Below are 22,690 nucleotides of genomic sequence, written 5' to 3' on the forward strand. Positions count from 1 at the left end.
CGTTCCCAATCCGGATCCACCGGCGGCGGGTCGCTGTTTGAATAGTACTATATCGTGTGTGTGGCACTATTGGCAGGGAAACATTTCCGATTATTTTTAGCTGTTCACTCAGCCTGAAAACCGTCCCCCGATCGGGTGGCGCCTGCTGCTGTTGGCATGCCACCACATCGCCACCATCGCCATCAGTGTGGTTGTCACCCGGACAACGGTTGACTTGAAACGGCGTTTGAACCTGATCTTGAATAGCTTTTATTTCAGCTGTCCATCGATCAATCAGCTGTATGTATGCATGTGGGTTACGCAGTGTTGTTTTATCGTGTCAAGCTTAAATTAACCATACCGCCGCCCGTGGTATGTACTATCAATTAATCGGTGATTGGTGCTGATCTTGCACGGTTTGCCATTGCACTTTGTTGGCAGTCTTGCCTATACATTATAGGTTTCAATTTTCCACTGCAGTCGCGGCAGGCTTGATAAATCAATGTTCACCAATAAATAAGTGCCTACGTGGTGGAAGTATCCAACATAGCTCTCGGTGGGGGATTTAATTCAACTGAAGTGGACGCATTCGATGAAAACGTTGGCACGTGCGTCTGTGTTATTAAAACATGGGGTGGCACTGTAGTGAAATTTTGAATTATCTTATTTCAATTCTAATTTGTTACAACGAAACCAATAAATTAGTTTCATAATTAGCAAAGAATTCTTTCAAACGAGTATGCAGAAGTGATCATCCCTAGCCATAAATCAAACGAAGTGAATTTACGGGCGTTGATGTCAATGTAAATTTTTACTTTTTACTAATCCATTTTCGCACAAGCCGCAGCACGTGATCATGGAAGTGTACTTAGGTACGGCGTATGGGTAGCAAGTGTGGAATCTAGAATCGGGAAACCACCACAATCGGCGTGGCGATCAGTTGTGGTTCATTCAAACTGACATTTCGCTCCTTTCGCAGAATGAGGCCAAGTTTAGAGCGTCGCGCTTTAATGTAAACATTGTGTTTTAATGTTTATTCTGCGGAAATACCGACAGGCCACGTCAGCTATCGGTGCACATGTGCATGTATTTGCATATGTGTAGTAAAGAATAATTCAATTAAAAAATAACAAATATTATAAAATAGCGACGATATAGAGGAGAGAAGGTTCATTGCCGGAGGCGATGAAATTTTATGGGAAATCAGCGTTAAGTCCGATTAAAAGATCGAACTTTGGTTTTTGTTCCCGGATGTAAATTTTAGATTCAGTCTGCAATGTCAAAAACACGATTGAATCTGCTTAGTGGTGAAAGCAACCTTTACATTACCATCTTATTTGCTTTTAGAGATATACATGTCTTTGGAACATACTCGAACTCTTTGTTTACGCTATGCTGGTCGAGTCATATCGCTTAACAAATAACCTTTCATTTGGTATCAAAATCATGAATCATGATTTTCATGAAAATCATGATTTTCAGAGCTACCTTAACTTAGAAAGAGGCACCCAAAGCAGCAACTGGAAAAAAAGGATCTAAAATTTTCTGAAAAGCAATAAGTTTACAAGACTTTGAGAAAATGTTTTAGATACAAAGCACTTTTTAATTTCGATGGATTGTTTTTTACGGCGTAATATCTGGAAAAGGATTGTTTTTAGTTCTACAAAGCACGCAGACCAGTTTGATTGAAAACAACGTTTCATTAGGCGCTTAAACTGCTGGCGCTGCTGTACCTCATTGAAATTTTTAGTCTTATTTGTTTGGCAATAACGGTATAGGGTGATCCTTTTCATCATAGCTGAACATGATCAGTACTTTATTTTTAGTTTTTGAAAGAATTTTATCTTTCGCAACTGCTCAATATTTTGGCATAAGATGAATTCTACACTTATACATGACACACCCATTTAGGCAGATAAAATAATAGAAACTTCACTTCGTCTTATCTATGTAAGTTTCTTCGTCATCTATTGTGGACAGACAGCAATTATTTAAAAAATCTATGCCAGTATTCGTTGAACCCTGTGCACGAGATATCATTTTCCACAAAAAAGTAGAAGCAGAGTAAGGAACCGATTAATCAGGGATCGGCTATTTTAGTCATTTAAAAATAAATGTGCTTTAAATGGAGTATTTTGTTCATATTTTCAGGATCTTTTGATAAGAATATCAACTTGAATTACTTAACCAAAGATGTGATTTATATAAACGCAGTTTGCTGTGTTTTCGACAAGAAATATTATGAATTAAAAATTGTCAAAAAACTTACATTTTCCAAGCTGCTGAAGAGAACCGCCACCTTCGAGCTACTCTTCGGACTTCTTTAATAACTTTCAATTAATAAAGCGGTCAAATATTCTCAACCCTGTCAACCTTATGGGTCGACGGGTGACTTACAACTCATTTATTTCCCCCACACTCTTCCGCCCTTACAGTGATTCAAGTCATTTCAGAGGCGGATTACGAGCAGCGGCTAGCGTAGGAATGCTTAAGAACCACCTCGGCTAGAAGATAGAGTTTTCAAGATAGGTGAAAAATTGTGAATAAATGCGTCGTAAGTCACCCGTCGACCCATAAGGTTGACAGGGTTGAGAATATTTGATTGCTTTATTCTTTAAAAATTATTGAAAAAGTCCGTAGGTTAGCTCCGAGCTATCTTAAACCATATTGTGGTAGACAGGTGAGCGCTTGCGTCATTTGATCATGATCATAAGCTTACAACGGTGATACTTTGGGACAAGTTTACAATATACCAATAAAACTCAGGACTCATGACAGGACTGGATCCCCCCAACCGATTTCAATTTTAGGACCACCATCGGAAAGCTAAGATGCTACATGCTACAAGAAACATTCATCATATTAGATGTGCAATGGCATTAACTAAATGTATATATAACAATTAGTTTTAGAGAATCATGGCGAAAACGGCAATTTATTGATAAAATTCATCATGGCGGCTAAATCCAAGATGGCCGTCAATTTTTTTTCTCTTCATTTATAAACCCTACCTCTCCTATTTACAAAACTGTGTCGTTGTTTGTTTCATAGCAAATTTTGGAAATATCACCATAATTATATGAAAATTGCTACAGTTAACTGGTTGTTTTATTCAGTTAATGCCATTATACACCTAATTTTATGAATGTTTTTGTAGTATTTGGGAATTTTGTTAGTTGTTTCATTGTAAATTTCTGAAATTTCACATGATATAGATCTCAGGGTTTGCGGAAAATTCAACTTTTTTTTAAACTGTTAGGCCCCTTGGCGAACGAGAATTACTCTATTCATTATTCATTATTTTCTTACGTCTTTTGCGTATTTTGTCGCCTTTTGCTGTCGTCTTGTTAACGTCTGTTAGTCGTTTCTCGTTCTTTTTAACGTCTGGCTTTCTGGCATCTTTACTACGTCTCTTTGCCTTAGCATTTTTTGGCAATTTTTTTTCGTTGTTCATCGTTTCTTCTTCGCCTATTCTGCATCTGTTTTTAGTTTTTCGTCGTTTTTCAGTGTTTTCTTGTAGCGTTTTTGTCGGTATCTTTTCATCGCATGTTTGTCGACTTTCGTCGTTTTTCTCATCGTATTCTCGCTTACTTGCTATCACTTTTTCGTCATCTTTTCAGTCTAGTTGACACTTTTTCGCCTTCCTTAGTCGTCTTTTCATGAGATTTTTGCCATGGGTTTTCCATTTTGCCACGTCGTATTTCCGTCATCGTTTTTAACCTCTGTTTTTGGCATGTTTTTCGTTCGTTTTGAAATCTTTTTGTCGACATTTGGTTGTCTTTTTGTTTCTGTCATCTTTTGCCGTCGTTTCGTCGTCTTTTTTGTTGTTCTTTCGCCATTTACTTGTAGTTTTTTCGTCGTTCTGTCGTTGTCAAACTAACAGAATTTTTTTACGTCGTTTTTTGTCATCTTTCTGTCATATAATCATAATATGATTATATAATACTTGTCGTCTTTTTGCATGTTTTGTCGCCATCTTAAACAAAACATCTTTTAGTAGTTTTTTGTCGCTATTTTGTGGTACTTCCGTCGTTTTTTCGTTACATGAAATGTTATTTCCGTCGTATTTTAGTCTTTCGTTGTATTTTCGTCGACCTTTGAACGTATTTTTGCAATCTTTTCATACTTTTTCATTATTTTTACTTGGAATTTTCATTGTGCATCTGTCGTCTTTTCGTCATCTGTTCGTTGTATTTTCTTTGTATTTTATAGTACAACTGTCACTGCCCGTCTGGCGCAAAATGTTGGTGGTAATATTTTTGCCACTGCCTCGCAGGATCAGTTTTAAGAAACGGATCAGGTTTATGAGTGAAGGATAGGTTTTTCCATTTATTTCTACAACTATACGAAGCATTTGTGATCATTTAATTTGTTTTATTAGTTGGAAAGCTTGAAAAAATTAGCGCGTTTAGCGCAAAACGTTGGAGGCTATATGTTTGCCACTGTCCGTTAAGCCAAAAAACATTTTCTCGAATAATCATGCCAATTTCTGGGATAAATCTGCGTAATCTATCACAATAAGCGATAAATAGACTATTACCATCAAAAAAGTTACCAATTTCATAGGTTTTTACGAATTTAGTACAAATTTATTGCTGACGCCTAAAAGTCAAGATTTGTTTCCATAAAAGGGGATCCCAAATCACAATTTTTACAATTTCAACAGTCTACAAATATTCAAACTGTTTCCAAATGTTGTTAGAACCCATTGAGTACATAATGTACTAAAATAATATTGTTAGAGAAGTAAACAAAAAATTCTTTGTTGGTGGCAATATAGTTGCCACTAGCTTATGAAGGGTTAATAGAAATCTCTCTAACTCTATAATAAAATCTATACGCATCACTTTTCATATACTGTAATTTTAGTCGTTTTTTAAAGAAAATCCTACTATAAAATTGGAAAAAATATTCTATCCATATATCTGCTTAATGTACAATAAGAGAAAGAGTTGCCAATTAAGCGTGTAGGGCGCTATATCTCTGCATATTAGCGTTGGCAAGAGAAAATGCTTATCAATTTAGGGACTATATTGGCTCGTTTCATTATCCCTGACTTTTATTTTCAGGTATAATAAGTTCAAGTTGTCACGTAGTTTTCGAGCCGTAAATCTCGCATATGCATAGTATCTTTCGATATTAATTAAATTATGGTTGTATATGAGCACCATTGGAATTATATTAAATTTGTTAAAAAGGTATTTTTTATATCTTAATTTTCGTAATTACTGGCTTTACAAGAAAATTTTCGAATATCCAGGTTAGTCTCATATAACTGGTGCTTACATACTTACATTATCCATCTGGCTCCCCTCATCTACTAACAACAATTCCTTTCCCGAAATACTTGTGAAGATGCAGAGGATTCCCTGGTCTTTAGTAGCAACAAGTATTGGACTAACATTCCTTCCCATCCCACCAGGACCCGCATTCGGACGTGGTCGGCGTGGTCGGCGGCGACGTATTGATCAGCATGCAGGGACCTGATATGGTTGCACAATGAGGAATAGCGTGCTGTCCGAAGTATGGGTTTTCCAGCCATCATTTTGCAATTTTCATCGGTCCTGGTCAATAACGGAGTAGCAGCACACGGGCGGTATCCTATGCTTATGCTTATGCTAATAAGAGAAGGAGTTGCCAATAGCCAATAAATTTGTAGGATGTTATCAAACCGGGTTCATCGAGGGACAGTCTATAACGGACCAAATCTTCACCCTGCGGTAGATCCAGAAGTGCCGCGAATTTCGAGTTCCCACGCATCACCTGGTTTTTGATTTCAAAGCTGCAAATGATAGTGTAAACCGACAAAAGATGCTGGACAAAACATCTTTCCTGGGCTTCCCCATAACAGACTTATCACACGATTTTCAATCGAGGCACGAATTTCCATTAAGCCAGTCAATTTATCTGCTTTACTGACGATGGGAATGCAGTCGGCAGAACATACAAGGCGGTAAAAGATCAGTACATCGGGCTAAAACGCGAAGCAGAAAGTATTGAGTTGAAGATAAATAAGTCTAAAACAAAGTATATACTGGCGGGTGAGACCGAGCGCGACAGGGTCCGCACAGGCAGTATCGTGGTATTCGACGGGGATGAGTTTTGATGTAGTCGACGGGTTCGTGAACCTTGGCTCACTGGCAGGAGTGGACAACAACACCAGCCTTGAGATTCAGATTGAGAGGCGCATTATCAGCGGAAGTCGTGCCTACGATGGATTCCACATTCCACAAACACTTGCGGTCGAACAGTCTGAGCCTCCGTATAAAGTTAAAGTGGCCAAAGCTGGACGGATACTTTGGGCAGCACATGTTGCTAAAATGCCGGACAAATATCCTTAAAAAATAGTTTTCGCATCGAATCCAGAAGGAACAAGGCGAAGTGGGACATAGTGAGTGCAAGACCAGGTGGAGCGAAATTTGGCAGGTCAGCCGGACTGGAGACCAGTTGCAATGGATCGAGTTAGATGGAGGAATTATGTTATTCAGGCCCTGTCATACGTCATAAGGCCAACTGAGTTAGTTAGTAACAATAAAATTAATTTGATTGCTAAAATGTCTAACTAGATAATTTATGTCTTGTTTAGAAAAAAAGAAAAAAATGTCACCAATTTTGCAAAAAATCAATATCACAAAAAAGAAAAATGCCTTTCTGGATAATAAGAGGACATTATTGTGCATAGTTTCATCGAAATCTTGTGTTACGCATTTCCCTCGTACCGGGAAACATTTCCAATCATAAGGGTAACACAGTTGCCAAACAGATAACAAACATGATTAGATTGTGCTAACTGTGTTGGATTTTTATTAGCGCCCAGTGAAACATAGGAGAGCATAACGCTTAACATAAATCGATACGGTGTACGTACGATTGGCAATGTATTTGATTTTTACCAATATTGCAGAATTCGTTTCTTTTTTGTAGGTATTCTATTACGTAAATTCCCACAACATGTCCTAGTTGACAAAAAATAATACTAATAAAACCACGATGCTGGTGTGCAAATATCGCACAACTTACATAAATAAACCTTTAACCATACTAACCATATCCTTTTAACTGCTTGGATATGGCAAAAACCGTCCGTCCGAGTTCGTCGAAATGTTAATTACTGGCTCCATTCAGATTCAGAATTTCTGAATATTCTGACATTTCGCTAATTGAGTAATTACAGCTGCTCTTTACTGAATTTGCGACGAAGCATTAGCATTCGTTGATTACGGCATGGGTAAAAAATATACTGCCCTTAAAAAGCGCTGGAGTAGTTTAAAATTATGAATTACGTTTATTGTGTAAATATCAACCTAATGAATGATGACAAACAGAGCAAGAGCAGCAGAGTGCATGCACACGGACAGGTATGCAAATGCTCTGCTGCTGTGCTGACACGGACGGTTGTAAACCCAAGCAAGCATAAAATATGCGAATGGCAAACATCCGCACTACCGTATTATACTCTCTGCGGATCATTTGGATGGTCGTTAGTAAGTTCGTGCAGAAAAAACGCATTCTACATTAATTTTTGAAGAGTGTATTTTGACTTGCCCTAAATAAAACCACACAAAAACAGATTTGAAAGAGCCACCATATGCCGTACAGCTACGTACAACTGCGTCGTCTAGTCGGACAGCCTGCGGACGTTTGCATCGATTGCCTTCGGTAGAGTAGCGGCGACAACTTGACCCAGTTCAAAGCGGAAAATGTGATGGATGTATTCTTCTACATGCTTTCATTAAAATTGACACATCGGTGAAAATGCCATCAGCAATAATGCAGAGAGGTGAGTGATATTTTCTCGGTCAAGATTTCCGCTGAGCGCGCACACGAACGCGAACGCTCGGTGCATCGAACAGAGTTGAACTATGAACCAGGCGCCATGCGTCTCCATTCAGCAAGTATCAATATAAGTGATAGAGGTACGATGAACGCCGATCGATTGCTAAGTGAAATCACGGCAAGCCTAGCCGATATCAGGGCCAAAGGCTAATAAATTTGCGATTGACTCTAATTGGAATTGATTGAAACTGATTCCGCTGCTTGCTCATATTGACGTTGATCAATGGACGAGAGCGTTTGAATGTTCCCCTGGATCAAGGTACCGATTCAGGAGCAGTAGCAAATAGGTTTGGCATGTGAAATTTTCCACGTGCATTAAATTTCTACAAATTTACATATTTGTCAATGTTCCTGACTGATCGAAATCAGTGTTCGGATTTATTTATTTTCTACTGGAAGCATGGTGTGATGAGGAACTGCAACGGACCGGTGCACTTTTACTGCAGAAACCACCGCTGCTGGTTGATGATTCGTGCAATCGTGCAATCGTAACTCAAATGCAAATTATTACTTGCTTTACCTTTCAATGGGCGTACCGACTGTTCACCTGCATTCGGTTAGCTAGGAAGCAACACACAGCACAGTTCAAGGAGAAAGTTATCGTTTGGGATGGCTTGCGAATGTGCGCAGCAAACCAACAGCAACTATAACTTTGCTTGGAAAATCGTTGCGGATTGAGATTCGTTTCAACAATGAGATTATGTAGATATACAAACACGGTACGATGAAATCAGACTGGAAGTTGCTACGGTAACGGTTAAATTCCGTTCATACTTCGTATCCATTCTGTGGTTACCTAAGACAGTAGGATTTTCGTTGTAATTATTTCGCAAATAACCATTTTACATTCCATTAGTTAATGGAGGAGAAAGTTTACAGTATATTTAGTATAATCTGCGAAGCTGAAAAATGCCATTATTCCAATTGAATAAAAAATTGGCAATCGGCTTTAATAGCGGGAAAAGCCTGAAAGCAGTTCGAATCTGTCTGTACTTCTCGGAAATCGGTTTTACTTTCCATAGAGTGTCTGCATATTGGCCAGGATTGACATGCTTTCAACCAGCCTCTCGACGGAAATGTTGTTTGTTGGGGATCCCCCACTGCCTAGGAAACGGATGCTTACTCAGTAGATTGAAATACATTAGCCTTCTGGCAACGGTTTTTTCAATTTCACTGAAACAACTCTGGACGAGTTTAGCTGACCTGATCCATACTGTAGTTGCTGCCAAAAGAATGCCATTTGCTTGCGAAATGGGGAGTAAAATTTTGGCACTGGACCAATTCGAAAGATACTACACATCCGAGTGTGTTAATACTTTTTCCTAGAACTGAACTCAATTTGACAAAAATTGAGCGGATGGCTTATTGAATTTCTCAGAAGACAAGGGAACAGCTGGAGTAATAATTTTCCATCAATTACAACGGCTTATGAGTAACTGTTCGTTTGCGTGCTTAAATAGTTACTTTTCGAGTGATAAATCGATTGTCAGTTTTATAGCCTAAAGTAGTGGTATGAGCTTACCTCCTCCATTCTGCTGGCACAGGTACGGAAACCGCCAGATGTTTCCCAATCCGACGGAGTAACCGATAATACTGAGGAAAAATTGCATTTTACCGGACCAGGCAGCCCGATCGGGATCACCGTCCGGCAGACCAGCTCCTTCCCGTGATCCGATCGAATTTCGATCCGGCGGGGACAGCATTATGGTAACGCCATGCGTCCCATCCCCGCGAGCCCGCGTGTTCAGCGGGGCCATTTCGTGTCCGTTGTTCCGAATGCAACTACTGGGACCGTCCACCTTGGTGGTCATCGCCACGACTACTACTGTGGCGCTGAAACCGACGTCCACAGGTCGGCGCCCGGATGCGATTGGGTGTTCGTTGCTGCAGCGGTTGCGGTAAGGGTGGCGGATCCGTTGCGTACCACGTGGTTTGTGCGGGACTGCTTCTGTGCTCCAATGTCACGGTTTTTACTGGAAATGAACGGGAGAGAACACACGGATGTGGTCAGAACTAATATATCTAGGTAAGACTCGGATGAGTAATTTTATTGAAAACATGTGTCATACTGCAGTTGGAAACGTTAGGATACTAATAGCATTAGTGTGACAAATATATTTCTAAATGTTGTAATGGTTTTCGGCTTCTGAGTCAATTGAACGTAGTAAATATATCACCGAAACGTCGAATAGTTAAAAGCAAAAGAATCGTTTTACCTATCCAGTTACTTAAAAGCCGAAAACCGTTGCACAAGAATAAGTTACAACCGATAAACTCACTCCACGAGTATATTTCTAAATCCTACTAAATCCATTATATCAAAAGAAAATTGATTGAGTTAGATTGAATTAAACTTTTCAAGAATTTAAATTAATATTTCTAGTCAAAACACTCTATTAGTTTAAGTATTACCGTAGCTTGGTGAAGATATTTCAAGTGTACTAAAGTTGCTTTTTACTTGTTTTATTTTTATTTGTTTTTTACGTGACTATTTTAACGCGAATTTCGGATTTTTCGCGGAATGTACGTGGTTTTTACGCGAATTATGCCGGTTTCATGCGCGATTTTCGGAATTTACCCGGATGTGCTCTACGCGTAGTTTTGTATTTTATGTGGTTTTTACGCGAGGTGAGGAATTATCGGATGAGGATGAGCTTTACTAATCCCTATGCAATACTAGGAAACGATCCAACTGTGAAAATCATTTTTGAGATCCGCCCGAACGAATTGCTAGTCACTGCCGATAGCCGCAAACCCTTACACGAGGAGCATCGTGTATAAGTACCTCCTCGTGGACAGTGCTAGCAAAAATTGACAGTCCTGTGTGAAGGCGAATACAAAACGGATTCAGCGCATACAGCTTTACCCCTAGTAATATTCTGTTATCTGTCAGCCCATGGACATGACTACTGAACTGCTGACAGTCTGTTGTCTTTCTCAGTTTCCTACGCTTCGAAACAATTCATTCTTGAAATCAACCAAAACCTGACTGAAGGAAATTAATTAAAACTTCGGAGCAATGTTTACGTTTATTGTAATTTCGTTTGCCGTTGTCGGCAGTTCAAACGGAATAAATGATTCACATTTGATTTCATTCACTATTGTCGAAAAAGCACGAATATAGAGAACAACACGAAAACGAACGCAAGTGATTCGCTCGAATCGTTGGTTTCAGGTTGGCAATAATGAGTTCATCTGTACTAGAAACAGCAAACATCATTTGCATCATTTCAGGCGTATTGCATAAATTAAATATGTGATTTCTAAGCACTGCTCGTGGATATTGACAGTGTTGTTACCGAACTGGGTCTGATGGTCACAGGCTTGTTGGGAAGTGACATCGGTTATTTTGAGAATCTCAATATTCAAACAGTAGAGATACTTGCTTACAAACGATTGCATATAGTATAGTTTGTTGAAGGAACAAAAAGTGGTACCCTATTTCGACTGACACTCGCCGGATCTGCTTTGCTAAGCCGATTGACGTGAATAGGGTTCAACTACCTGATTGCCTTTTTGTACCGTATGTCATGAACTGCAGGCAGATTGATCGGAGGTTCTTCGTGAGTTCTCGACATGCCCGCGTGCGAATTGCCTGATGAAAAAATTCAGCGGTCGTTAAAAGCGACATGTAAGGATTTTTTTTTGCAGGGATGGTAAAAAATCAGCTCTACCTATCTTTTTGATCTCCTATGGCCTGCCCTCTTTTTATTGATTATTTTGAAAGATTAACATTTAAAGAATTCAGATGTATCCAGAAGTCGTTGAAATAATATAAAAAATTGACAAAGCTACCGAGCGCAGTCCCTCTAATAATACAGCGAATGAAGGCTTTAAACGAGTTTGTCTCGAAACCAGAGCCAGTTACTATACAGTACACGACAATGACGGTGCTTCTGCTGCGATTCCACTGACGCCGCTCAGCTGAGATTCGCACAAACGACGACTGGCTTGTGTATTGTGTACAGAAAAAGAGGCACAATTTGTGTCTAAAAACAACTCAAATCGTCAGTGTTGCAGTGTACGTCGTACGCCTCATAAGGGGGATGTGGAGCCTCCTTTTTAACCAGTCCGCTGTGGTTCAAAGATTCACCAATATCGATGCGATCCACAGAGCCTGGGGAAAAAATTAAATCTGGTTATAATTGGCTCTAATTATAACTTGGTTCAATCCCCTGGGCAGGACTGTTAGATAGAGTCGGTCGGATCACTACACTAGCCCCGTAATTATGAATTCTGTCGATAAAGAAGGGTCAAGGCTTTAAAGACGTTTAAGCCCAAGGCTTTGCTTTGTAGAGACGTTGTGCGATGCGCACCGAAGAAGCTATTGCTGCTGAAGAGTGCAGTGCCGAGGAAGGCCCAAATGAGTCTATCCGTCTCGTGCTCAAGGTTCAACAATTGGAGCTGTGTCCACTTAATGAAAAATTCTACTAAAAGATTAGTGTTTGCGGACTTACGAGATACAGCTCGTGCAGAAATTGAAGTCGCTTGAAATTGAACTGCTTGGTACGCCATACAGTTGGTGGAAAAGCACAAAACAACTTACTTTTGGTTAGAAATTTCACAGCGACGAAGTTTATTATCAGAATTGTTCAGCGACGAAGCTTATTATGGGTAAATGGATACGCCAAAAAGCAAAACTGCCAATTTTAGAATGAAAAGAATCCTCGTACTATTAAGAAAACGCCGTTGCGTCCTGGAAAAGTAGGGCCAGAACGAAACGGCTAACGATGCTTGCTACAGGGCTATGATTACCCACTTTTGTACCACAATTGGGTGCCTTTAATATAGAGGAGCAATGGTTTGAATAAGATGGTATATTATGCCACACCAATTGATGTATTGAAAGAAACGTTTGGTGAACGAATAATTTCGTACATTGGACATATGAATTGGTTGGACGGCTGGATAATGCGTACCATCGGTACCTTGCGTACCTGCAGGTATAAAATAGACCCCATAGTGGTCCTTAGCCGTAATATGAGCAACTTTTGTGGAGATCGGGTAATCAACCCCAGTAGAAAACAAGGTCGTATACTGTCAGGGAGGAAGGCACTCATGCTTCTGCTGAGTGATGGCAACAGGAATAGTTTTGAATGTCGTGACCGCCTGTCTCTAGGTTAGAGGCGGCTCACAACGGTGATTGACCGTATCGTGCAATCACCGTGGTCAAGTTATACTAATGGCATGCACTGAGGAGGAGGAACTACCTACGGACTGGTTGGAAGGTATCATATACCCTATTTACAAAAAAGGGCCTTCGACTCGAATGCAGCAATTATCGAGGAATTACTCTTTTCAATTCAGCACACAAAATTCTCTCCCGCATCCTGTTTTGCAGACTGAGGCCGTTGCAGGAAACCTTTCTTGGCGAATAGCAGTGCGGTTTTTGAAAGGGACGCTCCACGATGGATCAACTGTTCACCTTGCTACAAATCATCGATAAATTCTGTAATTCAACTTATACACTCATTATTTGTGTATAGACTTCAAGGCGGCGTACGATTCAGTTAAACGAAAGCTGTAGGAGATTATGCTTGAACATGGTTTTCCAATAAAACTGATTAGGCTGATACGTGCTACACTTGATGGTTCCAAATCAAGCGTCTGGATAGCGGGTCGTTTGTGAGTTGTGACGTTAGACGGGCTATGGAATTTGCTGTTCAACATTACATTGGAAGGTACTATTCGAAGGGCCAGCGTGCGGAGAAGCGGTACCATCATCACGAAATCTCATATGCTCCTAGGGTTTGCGGAGGACATCGATATCATCGGTGTTAACCTTCGGGCTGAGGAAGAAGGGTACACGCATCTCGCGTCTCGGCTGGGAGAGGCTGTTAGAGTCAATAGGATCTTAGCAACTAGCCCTGCAATTGTCTTGCACTCTAACAGCTGGCTGCGTATAAAAAACAGAAGGTCAAGTTTCGACAACGGAATGCAGCACCTAGGTTTTGCTTTGCTTTGCTATAACTAGATGCGGATATTGTAAAGCGACTTTAACACGTAGCAAGGATGCCGAACGAGAAACCAGCGGAAACAATATTTAGCGATGTCGTCGTTAGCTGTATGGTTATTCTGTCGTACAAGAATAGCTAAGAAAGCGATATTTTCCATTGATCCACATGTACGGTTTTATGTTTTTCAATCATGTCGTTCTGGTGGATTCTTCCTCAACTTTTTTCCATGTTACAAGTTGCTCTGATATTCAGACAAAATATGTCTTTTAAATTACAAATAAGCAAAATTTAATTTCTATGTTTTGGTGATTGCACGAATTTTTTGACTACTGCAGAATAATTCCAATGACAGTTAAGCTTTCGCAGTCACTAATACTACTAAATATTTGTGGTGACGATCAATAATGTTGATCATGTTTACATTTGTTTAACACTCTAAATTGTATGACAGTAGATGTAAACTGTACAAGTGTAAGTGTACAAAGCGCTACAAAGTCCAAATATGAGTGAGAGCTGAGCGTGCAAAAATTTTTACTGTGCAGAAATTTTTTGTACAGGAGTCTAATATGGTGCAGAAATTGCAATAAAATAGTGATGGATTCCCTGCGGATCGTCAAAGTTTTCCATGCGACATGTGGACTGATTTCAAACGGTAAAATATAAGTTAAGTTTTTTAAACAACCAATTTAATCGTGAAATAAACCAATTGAATCGTAATACAAAATCAGACCTGGCTCCCACCCAAGTAATAATGTGAGTTGAACAATAAAAATTTGTCATAAAATCAATCATAAGAATACAATAAAACCTAAATTGTTACTTGGTTTCGTTTTATGTCTGTTCCTGGGAATCATTGATGGAAAACATTCAAATCCGAAGAAGAAGACGCATGAAATTTTTTTTAATTTCGAACACAGAACTTGAAAAATACAACGCACAAACTACGATACGAATGCAGTTATAACACGTCTATATAACACTTGGATTTCATACAGAAACTGCCAATTTAAGCATTAAAGGAAGGAATTGCACTCTCCGTTCTGCAAGGTCTTCCTACGAACAGAGCCTGTTCGCAAGTTTGTTTTCTCTGTGTTGTCTGCGGAAGATTGTGACAACACCAGAAATGCTGTGGCTGTGATTTTGGCAATTGAACGGATGAAGCGGAAATCAATGGAATTCTGCCCCCGCAGATCAGATAGTTTGAATAAAACTTTGACCTACGAAAGCATCCGTTTGGTCAGGCAGACCAACAATTCAGACTGTCTAAACCGGCACATCCGATTTGACCTACTTCAGTGGGTGCCAAAAGAAATATCGAAAGTTTTCCATTTAAAGAGCACAATGAGAAAAGCTCTGTTTCTTTTTTTATTTGGCTTTTTCTCTTCGGATGAATGGATTTCCTGGGTAGCCGGATCGTAGCCGTTTTACCAGATTTCCGAGTCGAAACAGTTTGACTTTTGTGCACAAAGTGTGCGAAGATAACAAGCCTGAATATGTTTTAACTTCAAATGAAAATATTATATTTCATTGCTGCAAATTTGGTTCCCATTCTAGAATAACGCCGCATTTTCGTTCCATTATTAATATTGCACTAAATAATACAAAAAGGTAAACTATTCAAGGAATGGCTGAAAGTGATTTTAATTTAGACAGAAGAAACTAGCGAATAACAACGATTAGTTTTAAGTGAAATTTTTCAGAATTTTATGGAAAATTATTAATATTTTCTGTTTAGGATATTTTTGAACTATCATATTGACAGATTTCATCCTCGCGTGTGTTTATTATTAGAAGGTAGAAGAATAATATTTAACCAATAGCGTAGGCTTTTCTATCATTCAATTCTAGTCACGCAGACCATTAATCCAAACACATTGTCTAGCTTCCTGTGGCTGCGACTGTGGCAGAATGAATTCATTATTGCGTGCTTCAGTCGTTTGGAAGGAAGAAGAATAAAAGAATGGCACTCCAAGGGCCATCATAAGATTCTTCTGCTGATGAGAGGCTGCTGGGCTGCTATGAGTTGTACGAGGTTTTGTTTGCATTGTTGATGGTCGTTAGGATCCTACGCGGATGGAGTGGAAACAGAGCAAATCGTGACGTCAGTCAGTTTTAGATTGTTATTAAAGCATGCTGCTAAAATAACAGCTTGATAAGAAGATCTAATAAAAATTTCAAGATTTCTAATTTCTAAAATTCTAAATTTCTAAATTTATAATTAAAATATTGTAAAATTGTAATGATTTGTTGATCTACTTTTAATGAGCAAATCGGAAATAGCAATATTTAAATTATGGTCGTCAAAATATTAAATGAATGTTGACTGTGGGATGTGGAATGAAATATAATTCAAATAATGAAACATCTTTCGGTAGGTCACTTACCTGTCTCGTTACGATAGGAAAACTGCGGAAATTTTCAGACACCGTCAGAGCCGTCGTTTAATCCGTATAAACACTTATTTCTTCATACACTTCAAGAGCACATTTTAACATTCATTTCCATAACCCTGTTGGCTCACTAGTGAGTTTATAATGAGGGTATAATCATCTGTCGCAAACGTAAAGAAATACCGAAGTAAAATCCGCTTTGTACTTAAGCTGTTCATGGTGACATTTGGATGTCCTTTTTATAACATGGGTAAGCAGAAGCACTCCCGACTGTAGCTGGCTAATGGTTTTATCACAAAAAAAACTGGGTCACAGCGTATGGCGCAACGGTCTCTTCACTCCACTTTCAAGCATGGAAACTCAGTGAGGCGCGCATTGATCAAGAGACAGTTCTTCCCAAGCTTCGTTGGTCTCAATTTGAATTAGCGAGTATATACAAAACAAACAGAAAAGGAGAGTGTCCTTGAAAGCAGCGAGATTGCCTGGGAACATAACTTTCACAAACCGTTTCCCATCCTGTCCGGCCACCAGACTTGGCTCGGATCCACCCCGGCAATCTGCACAGAAGCCAATTCTCGGTAGTGCTTAACTATTAGGCCAGGATGCGAACACAAGTACTGTGCCTTGTCTGCCAGCGTCGGAAAGGACGTCGATGCTCCTACTGGGTGCACGATGGGGCGGTTCCGGGCTGGCGACATTTGCCATTTCGCATTAATAAAACAAAATCAGACGGGGTTCTGCCAGGCGGAGGCGTGAGCCACGAGCAGCGCTGTGAAAGCTTGCCTGGTGACATTTGCCGAAACATGGTTTCTTGTAGGAATTTGGCGTCGCTCCAAAAGGGTACGCGTATTAAGTGAAATGACGAAGGGAAATCATATGTTTTTGCGGTAGAAATGAGCAGAGCAGATGGGATGAGAGGGACAATGTTTGGAAAATTGCAATAATCCCCTCATTGACATTCTAGAATAACCTAGATAAATTATATATGAATACAAAATTTGGTTGTTTGATATATGGAATCATACACAACGCTGTCAATTGACGGTCAATGTACATAAAGTACATATTATTGTGCAGGAGATGTAACGAGATGTACTCTTTTCGTTCAATTGTGACAAGGTAATTTGACAAATAATGTTTTTAGTTGCAAGTCAATGTTTACTGCAAAAGAAAAAAATACGCGGCTAAAATTTTTTTGTAAAGTTTCAGTAATTATAAAACAGCATACAGAGACTCGCTGTCTACGGAATCTTTGGGAGCTAATTCTAAAGCGCTATCCTGCCGAAAGGTTTGCATATAATCCTGTAAAGCTCTTCAATTTTGGAAATAAATCGTATTGGTCTTTGTCGGAAGAAGAAGTTTTTTCTAATCACTGTCATCTGCTTTTCGAATGAAAAGATAACTATTTAAGGTGGCAGGAAACTGAAATAATTGGCTGAACTGAAACTGAAGCGTAAGATCGTCAACAAGGTGTGTATTTGGCAAGATCAAAAGACTACTAAAATAAGGTTATGGAAGAGCTTTATCGATGTTTGATGATGACCATAATAAAATATCCAATAGAATAAATAATAAATTTTTAGCAGTTTCCGTAGTAGTGCAGCATTTGCGCTTTAAATTTTATCGTGAAAATTGATCTAATCTTCTATCTTCTATCTTTTTCTTCTATATATATAAAAATGAAATGCTGTTCGTGTGTCCGGTATAGACTCGCAAACCGCTCGACGAATTTTGATAAAACTTAGCATATACATTGCCTCTGATGTGAGCATGGTTTGGTTCAATTTCTGCATGTGGCAGTTTTAGAAAACGGCAAATTGCTGCATAAGGAACAAACAGCATTGCAAGTACAACTGTCGCACAAGCAAAACCATCCAAGTAAGTCCGTGTCTACTTAGATTCAAGTTGATGTCGGTGACCTGAGATGAACCGACAACGTATTTCAAAATCAACTTCTGCTCATAGTGAAATGGAACAAAAAACATGTAAGGGTAAACGGGGTAACAACGCCCGCCGGGGTAAAACCGCCCACCATGGTTTTACAGGACATTGCTCAAATTGGTGTTAAATGTTGATGACAGTCATATTACTGAATGCGCACGCAATATTTTACAATACCTTTTACAGCAATATCGTATAAACTATCGGAGAAATAAATAAAAACAGATTTTTCGTTATAATCGTTTCGTTTTTATAACTTTGTTCCCGCAGAACTTAGGGTTCATTTTATTCAAAACGTTGAAACTTTTAGTAAATCCAGCCCATATCGCATCTCTGATCCTGTTTTCATCCGACAGTACCTAAATTAGGTAACTGTTCATGCAGTTTTGTTGAAATAAATAGTGAAATGTGTAAGTCGGTCATTTGGGGGTAAAACCGCCCACAACGAACGGCGCAAGATCGTCGTGCAAAATGCAAGTGCGATAAGGAGATTTTTAAAATAATTGCATAGTTTGGATCAAAGAATCTCAGATTTACATAAAACAACGTAAATGTGCTTAACTTGTAGCTGGTAGACTGTTTGAAAAAATTTAAATTGCCAATTTTCCCTGCGGGCGCTATGGGCGTTTTCTTGTTTTCTCGGATATAGCTTTTTTCAATAATTCCTCTCTCTTGGAACAAATATCATGGAATAAACATTTTTTTATGAATATATAGCAAATTTTCTTAGCAATGCAAAAATAATATGTATCTGGTTTATCAATCAGAACAATTTTAAATGTCAAAAAATTACCCACCGGATCAATTGCAGGAACTTTAATACCCATAGTGTTATATTTTATCTTAGATCCTCTCTAGTCCTTAAAGATTGGCTCCAGGATGCTTAACCTGATCCACCTTGTTGTCTAAGGAAACTACAGGGTATCAATTTCAAGACTGTTGGTACCTATATTACTGATATTCTTCTAGTACGAGTGGTTGCCGGACACTCTTTCGAAATTGCGGATCTCGGGGATCCATGTATTGTTTGATGGCAAACTGATTCAATGTGTTTAAATTAGATAAATACACGATTCCAATGCCACCAGTTTCGTTCAAATCGGTTGAATATTGTTAAAGTTATACGCTATGGCGGTTTTACCCCGTTAGTGGGCGTGTTTCACCCCGCATGGAAAAAATACTCTATTTTTTTGGACGTGTATCCAAATCGTAATAAAAAATAGAAAATCATTACAGATATTTATGTTTTTATTTTTTAGATGTAGGTAATAGATCAATTGTTCATTTAAAGTAGATAAATTAGAAATTGAGCCAAAACTTTTTTTTACACAGGTGGTTTTGCTTAAGTGGGCGGTCTTGCCCCGCTTACCCTTAATTCCAATAACCGATTAAAAATCGGTTGCGGTCATATCAGATGTAACAAGTCATTTGAACAAGGCCTAATTCGAATCTGTCAGAATTTTCGAAAAATCGATTTTCTTTTTATTTCATATCCGTAGTGTATACTTGATTCAAGTACAGAAGGATAATACTTAATTAAGTACAAATACACAGAAAATGTCATGATCATTCGCTAAATATTTGCGAAGTTACACGCACAATTGAAACGACGTGTCAGAGCATTGCAGAAGGAACGCAAAACTTTGAAAGCAGTTTTTTCAGTACTTATTTTCAAAGTCAGTAAGCAAGATATCTCGAAAACGGCTGAAACGATTCACTTCAAATTTTAACACAAACTTTTTAGCAATATTTCCTAGCAAGTTATCGAAGGTTTTTTCTCACCGATATTAACATCGGTAATTGGTAATAACTATTTTTCTTTTTATGGACATTTTAAAAGTAAAATTCAACCTTTTCTATTTGATAAGCTGCCATTTTTCTAAAAAGTATTATTTTGCTAAGTTTATATTAGTTTTACAATTTTTTGGTTTTTTGATTAACGATGATTCAACACATAGATAAGTGTTCCAAAAGAATAACTTTAGCAGCTATTTAAATATTAATTTTTACAAATAAAATAGATAAGTCAAAAGCTACTACAACAAGTGTAGGTACATGTCTTTACTTTAATCAGAACAACGGTTGCTCTAGAACAATCGTCTTTTTGCGCCTTCTGTATGATATATTATTATAACCATTAATAACGTGAGTTATTATTAAGGTTAACTGGGTTTATACAAATTGTTACTCGAAACACATGAACGTTCCCATTGAATTTTCGGAATAATGTTCATAATGCTACATATGTCTCATTATATTCCAATTCATGTGAACCGATAAGGTCAGGTGAAAAGTAACATAAATAAATTAAATTTTCGCGACTCTGTTGGAAACTTTCTTTTCATGTTTGCATAAGGTGCCAATACATTCTTCCTTATTAGATGATGTCGCAACCTCCAATTTGAACTAAATATTGAACTTGAAATTTGAACATAGAACGCATTATTAAATTTAGCAAAACAGAATAAAATATAAAACGAAAAGTGATTATATGAGTCCACACTAAAATAAAACAAAGATAAATTAGAGACAAAACGGTAAACAATAAATTGGTAATTGGAGTCAAATCAAACAAAATTAAGGAAATATAATACTAATTTTAAAAACAAAGTTTTCATACGAATTGCATTGATATTTGATTGCAGTTTTACCAATTTTACCGTTTTAAGAGGTGGTAATAAAACTTAAGTTGTTAGTTTCGATTAGTAATTTTTTAATTATTTCAGAGGTTTTCAGCCACTGGTTCGCTTCTTCTGGAGTAGTAAATTGCAGTATAATTTAGGAATATCTTGGTTTGTCAAAAAGACAGATCCACGTTGCATAAATACGACCAAGCAAATCTTTAGCATTATAAGTACACCTATCCCTTTTATTGAATGGCGTAGCAACGCGCGCCGGGTCCTCTAGTAGGTGAATAAAACTAACACGCCGATAAAATTTTGCAATTTTAAAAAAATAATTGGTTTAACATAATAAATATATTCAAAAAGAAAGTTTTATTATGGTTTTATAAAATATACAAGTATATTTTAATTCGTCTCGTCTTGGTATTGCGTAATACCATAATAAAACCATAGGAATGATTACTACTGCAATAAAACCTTTAAAAAAAATCAAATAAAGACAACGAGTCTGTCGGCACGGTGTTTCAGCAGTGATCTATTCTGATGAGAAGTTGTTTGTTCTTCAAATATCGCATCATGCTCAAAATGATCGGTTGTGGTTGGTTTCGTCATGGACGTTCCAAAGCACAAACGGAATGTACCACGATACCAAAATTCATCAACGGTCATGGTATTGGGAGGCATTTCAAAGAAAGGGTAGCTTCCTCTTGTATTTATTGACAAGGATGTGAAAGTTAATGCAAAATACTATCTAGAAATGGTCTTAGAACAAAATTTGATACCTTACATTCGGGGAATGTATGGTGAAGAAGGTTGCGGCTTTCAACAGGATGAAACTCCAGCCCACGCTGCAAATCTTGTGAAGACGTGGAGCAAAGCCAATCCGACGGATTTCATATCGAAAAAGGAATGGCCTCCAAGTTCTCCTGATTTGAACCCATTGAATTTTTGAACATGCAGCAGAAGCTCAAGGATTATGAATATCATAATTTGGATGAATTTAAGTTAGTTATCAACAAGATATGGGATGATATTCCGATGGAAGTAGTCCGTGCCCCATGTAACGACTTTAAAAAGCGTTTGAAGCGTGTTATCCAGGCAAAAGGCGATTCAATAGAGTAATGATTGTTTGTTGCATTCTGTATCTATGGGCAAACAACTTCTAAATGTAAAATTCGAAATTCAGCCTTTGTTTACAAAAATATATGACTTTGTTTTTGTTCGAATACTTATGTGTCACACTGTATCTCTTACCGGTTGATAAATATGATTTGTTTTAAAATCACTTAAAAATTAATACTTTGCTCACAATTGTATATTGCTTTCAAATGTTTCATAAAATTATTCAGTGGGTTGAAGTACACATTTTCTCTGAAGACTGTTTTACGTTAAGATGTGTATTTAATGAGTTATGAAATATTAAAGAAAAATAGACACTATTCAAAAAACAATTTTTCAAGTTCGGGCAAACCAATTAACTATTAGAGGAAAGTACTATGTTTTGTCTACAAAGAAAAAAAAAGGACCGAACTGGAGCGACAAACAGAACACGGTGGCTAATACTCGCGTAATGAAGCTATACAGGAAGTAGCTCGAAAAATCTGTTTTGCATTAGTGAGTTGTAATGGACGTTGACTAATGTTTTTTGTTGATTTTAAAAAGCAGGCGGTTTAAAAAACTAAACTTTGAGATCTAAAATATCAGTCAAGAGCAAGAAAACTGACTGACGGTCGAGCAATCATTCAGCACTGTAGTTCATGTATGGATTGTTTTGAAGAGTAGAAAACTGTGAAAAACAAACAGTGTCAGCAGTTCAGTAGTCACGTCCGTGAGCTTACAGATAAGAGAATACTATCAGGGGTAAAAAAAACTACATGCGTTTTGTATCCGCCGTCATGCAGGGTTGTCAAATTTTTCGAGTACTGGCCACTCATCACACCGGGAACCGTCAACGAACAAATAA

The 22,690-nt window shown here is 38.1% G+C and overlaps 1 protein-coding gene across 7 annotated transcripts in view; it reads right to left on the reverse strand.

Annotated features, from left to right (window-relative positions):
* Positions 1-22,690, reverse strand: part of LOC128738398 (sodium-dependent neutral amino acid transporter B(0)AT3) — a 60,601-nt gene that overhangs the window by 26,014 nt on the left and 11,897 nt on the right. For 5 of the 7 annotated variants that reach the window (XM_053833492.1, XM_053833489.1, XM_053833488.1 and 2 more), the window contains exons 2-3: positions 16,157-16,322; positions 9,338-9,788 (exon numbers count right to left, since the gene is read on the reverse strand). In XM_053833492.1, coding sequence (XP_053689467.1) covers positions 9,338-9,626 — 289 coding nt within the window. In that variant the 5' untranslated portion in view covers positions 9,627-9,788; positions 16,157-16,322. The remainder of the gene's footprint in view (positions 1-9,337; positions 9,789-16,156; positions 16,323-22,690) is intronic. The other 2 variants (XM_053833493.1, XM_053833494.1) reach the window with 2 other exon arrangements.

The sequence above is a fragment of the Sabethes cyaneus genome, chromosome 2, assembly GCF_943734655.1.
Source record: "Sabethes cyaneus chromosome 2, idSabCyanKW18_F2, whole genome shotgun sequence".
NCBI classification, from domain to species: domain Eukaryota; kingdom Metazoa; phylum Arthropoda; class Insecta; order Diptera; family Culicidae; genus Sabethes; species Sabethes cyaneus.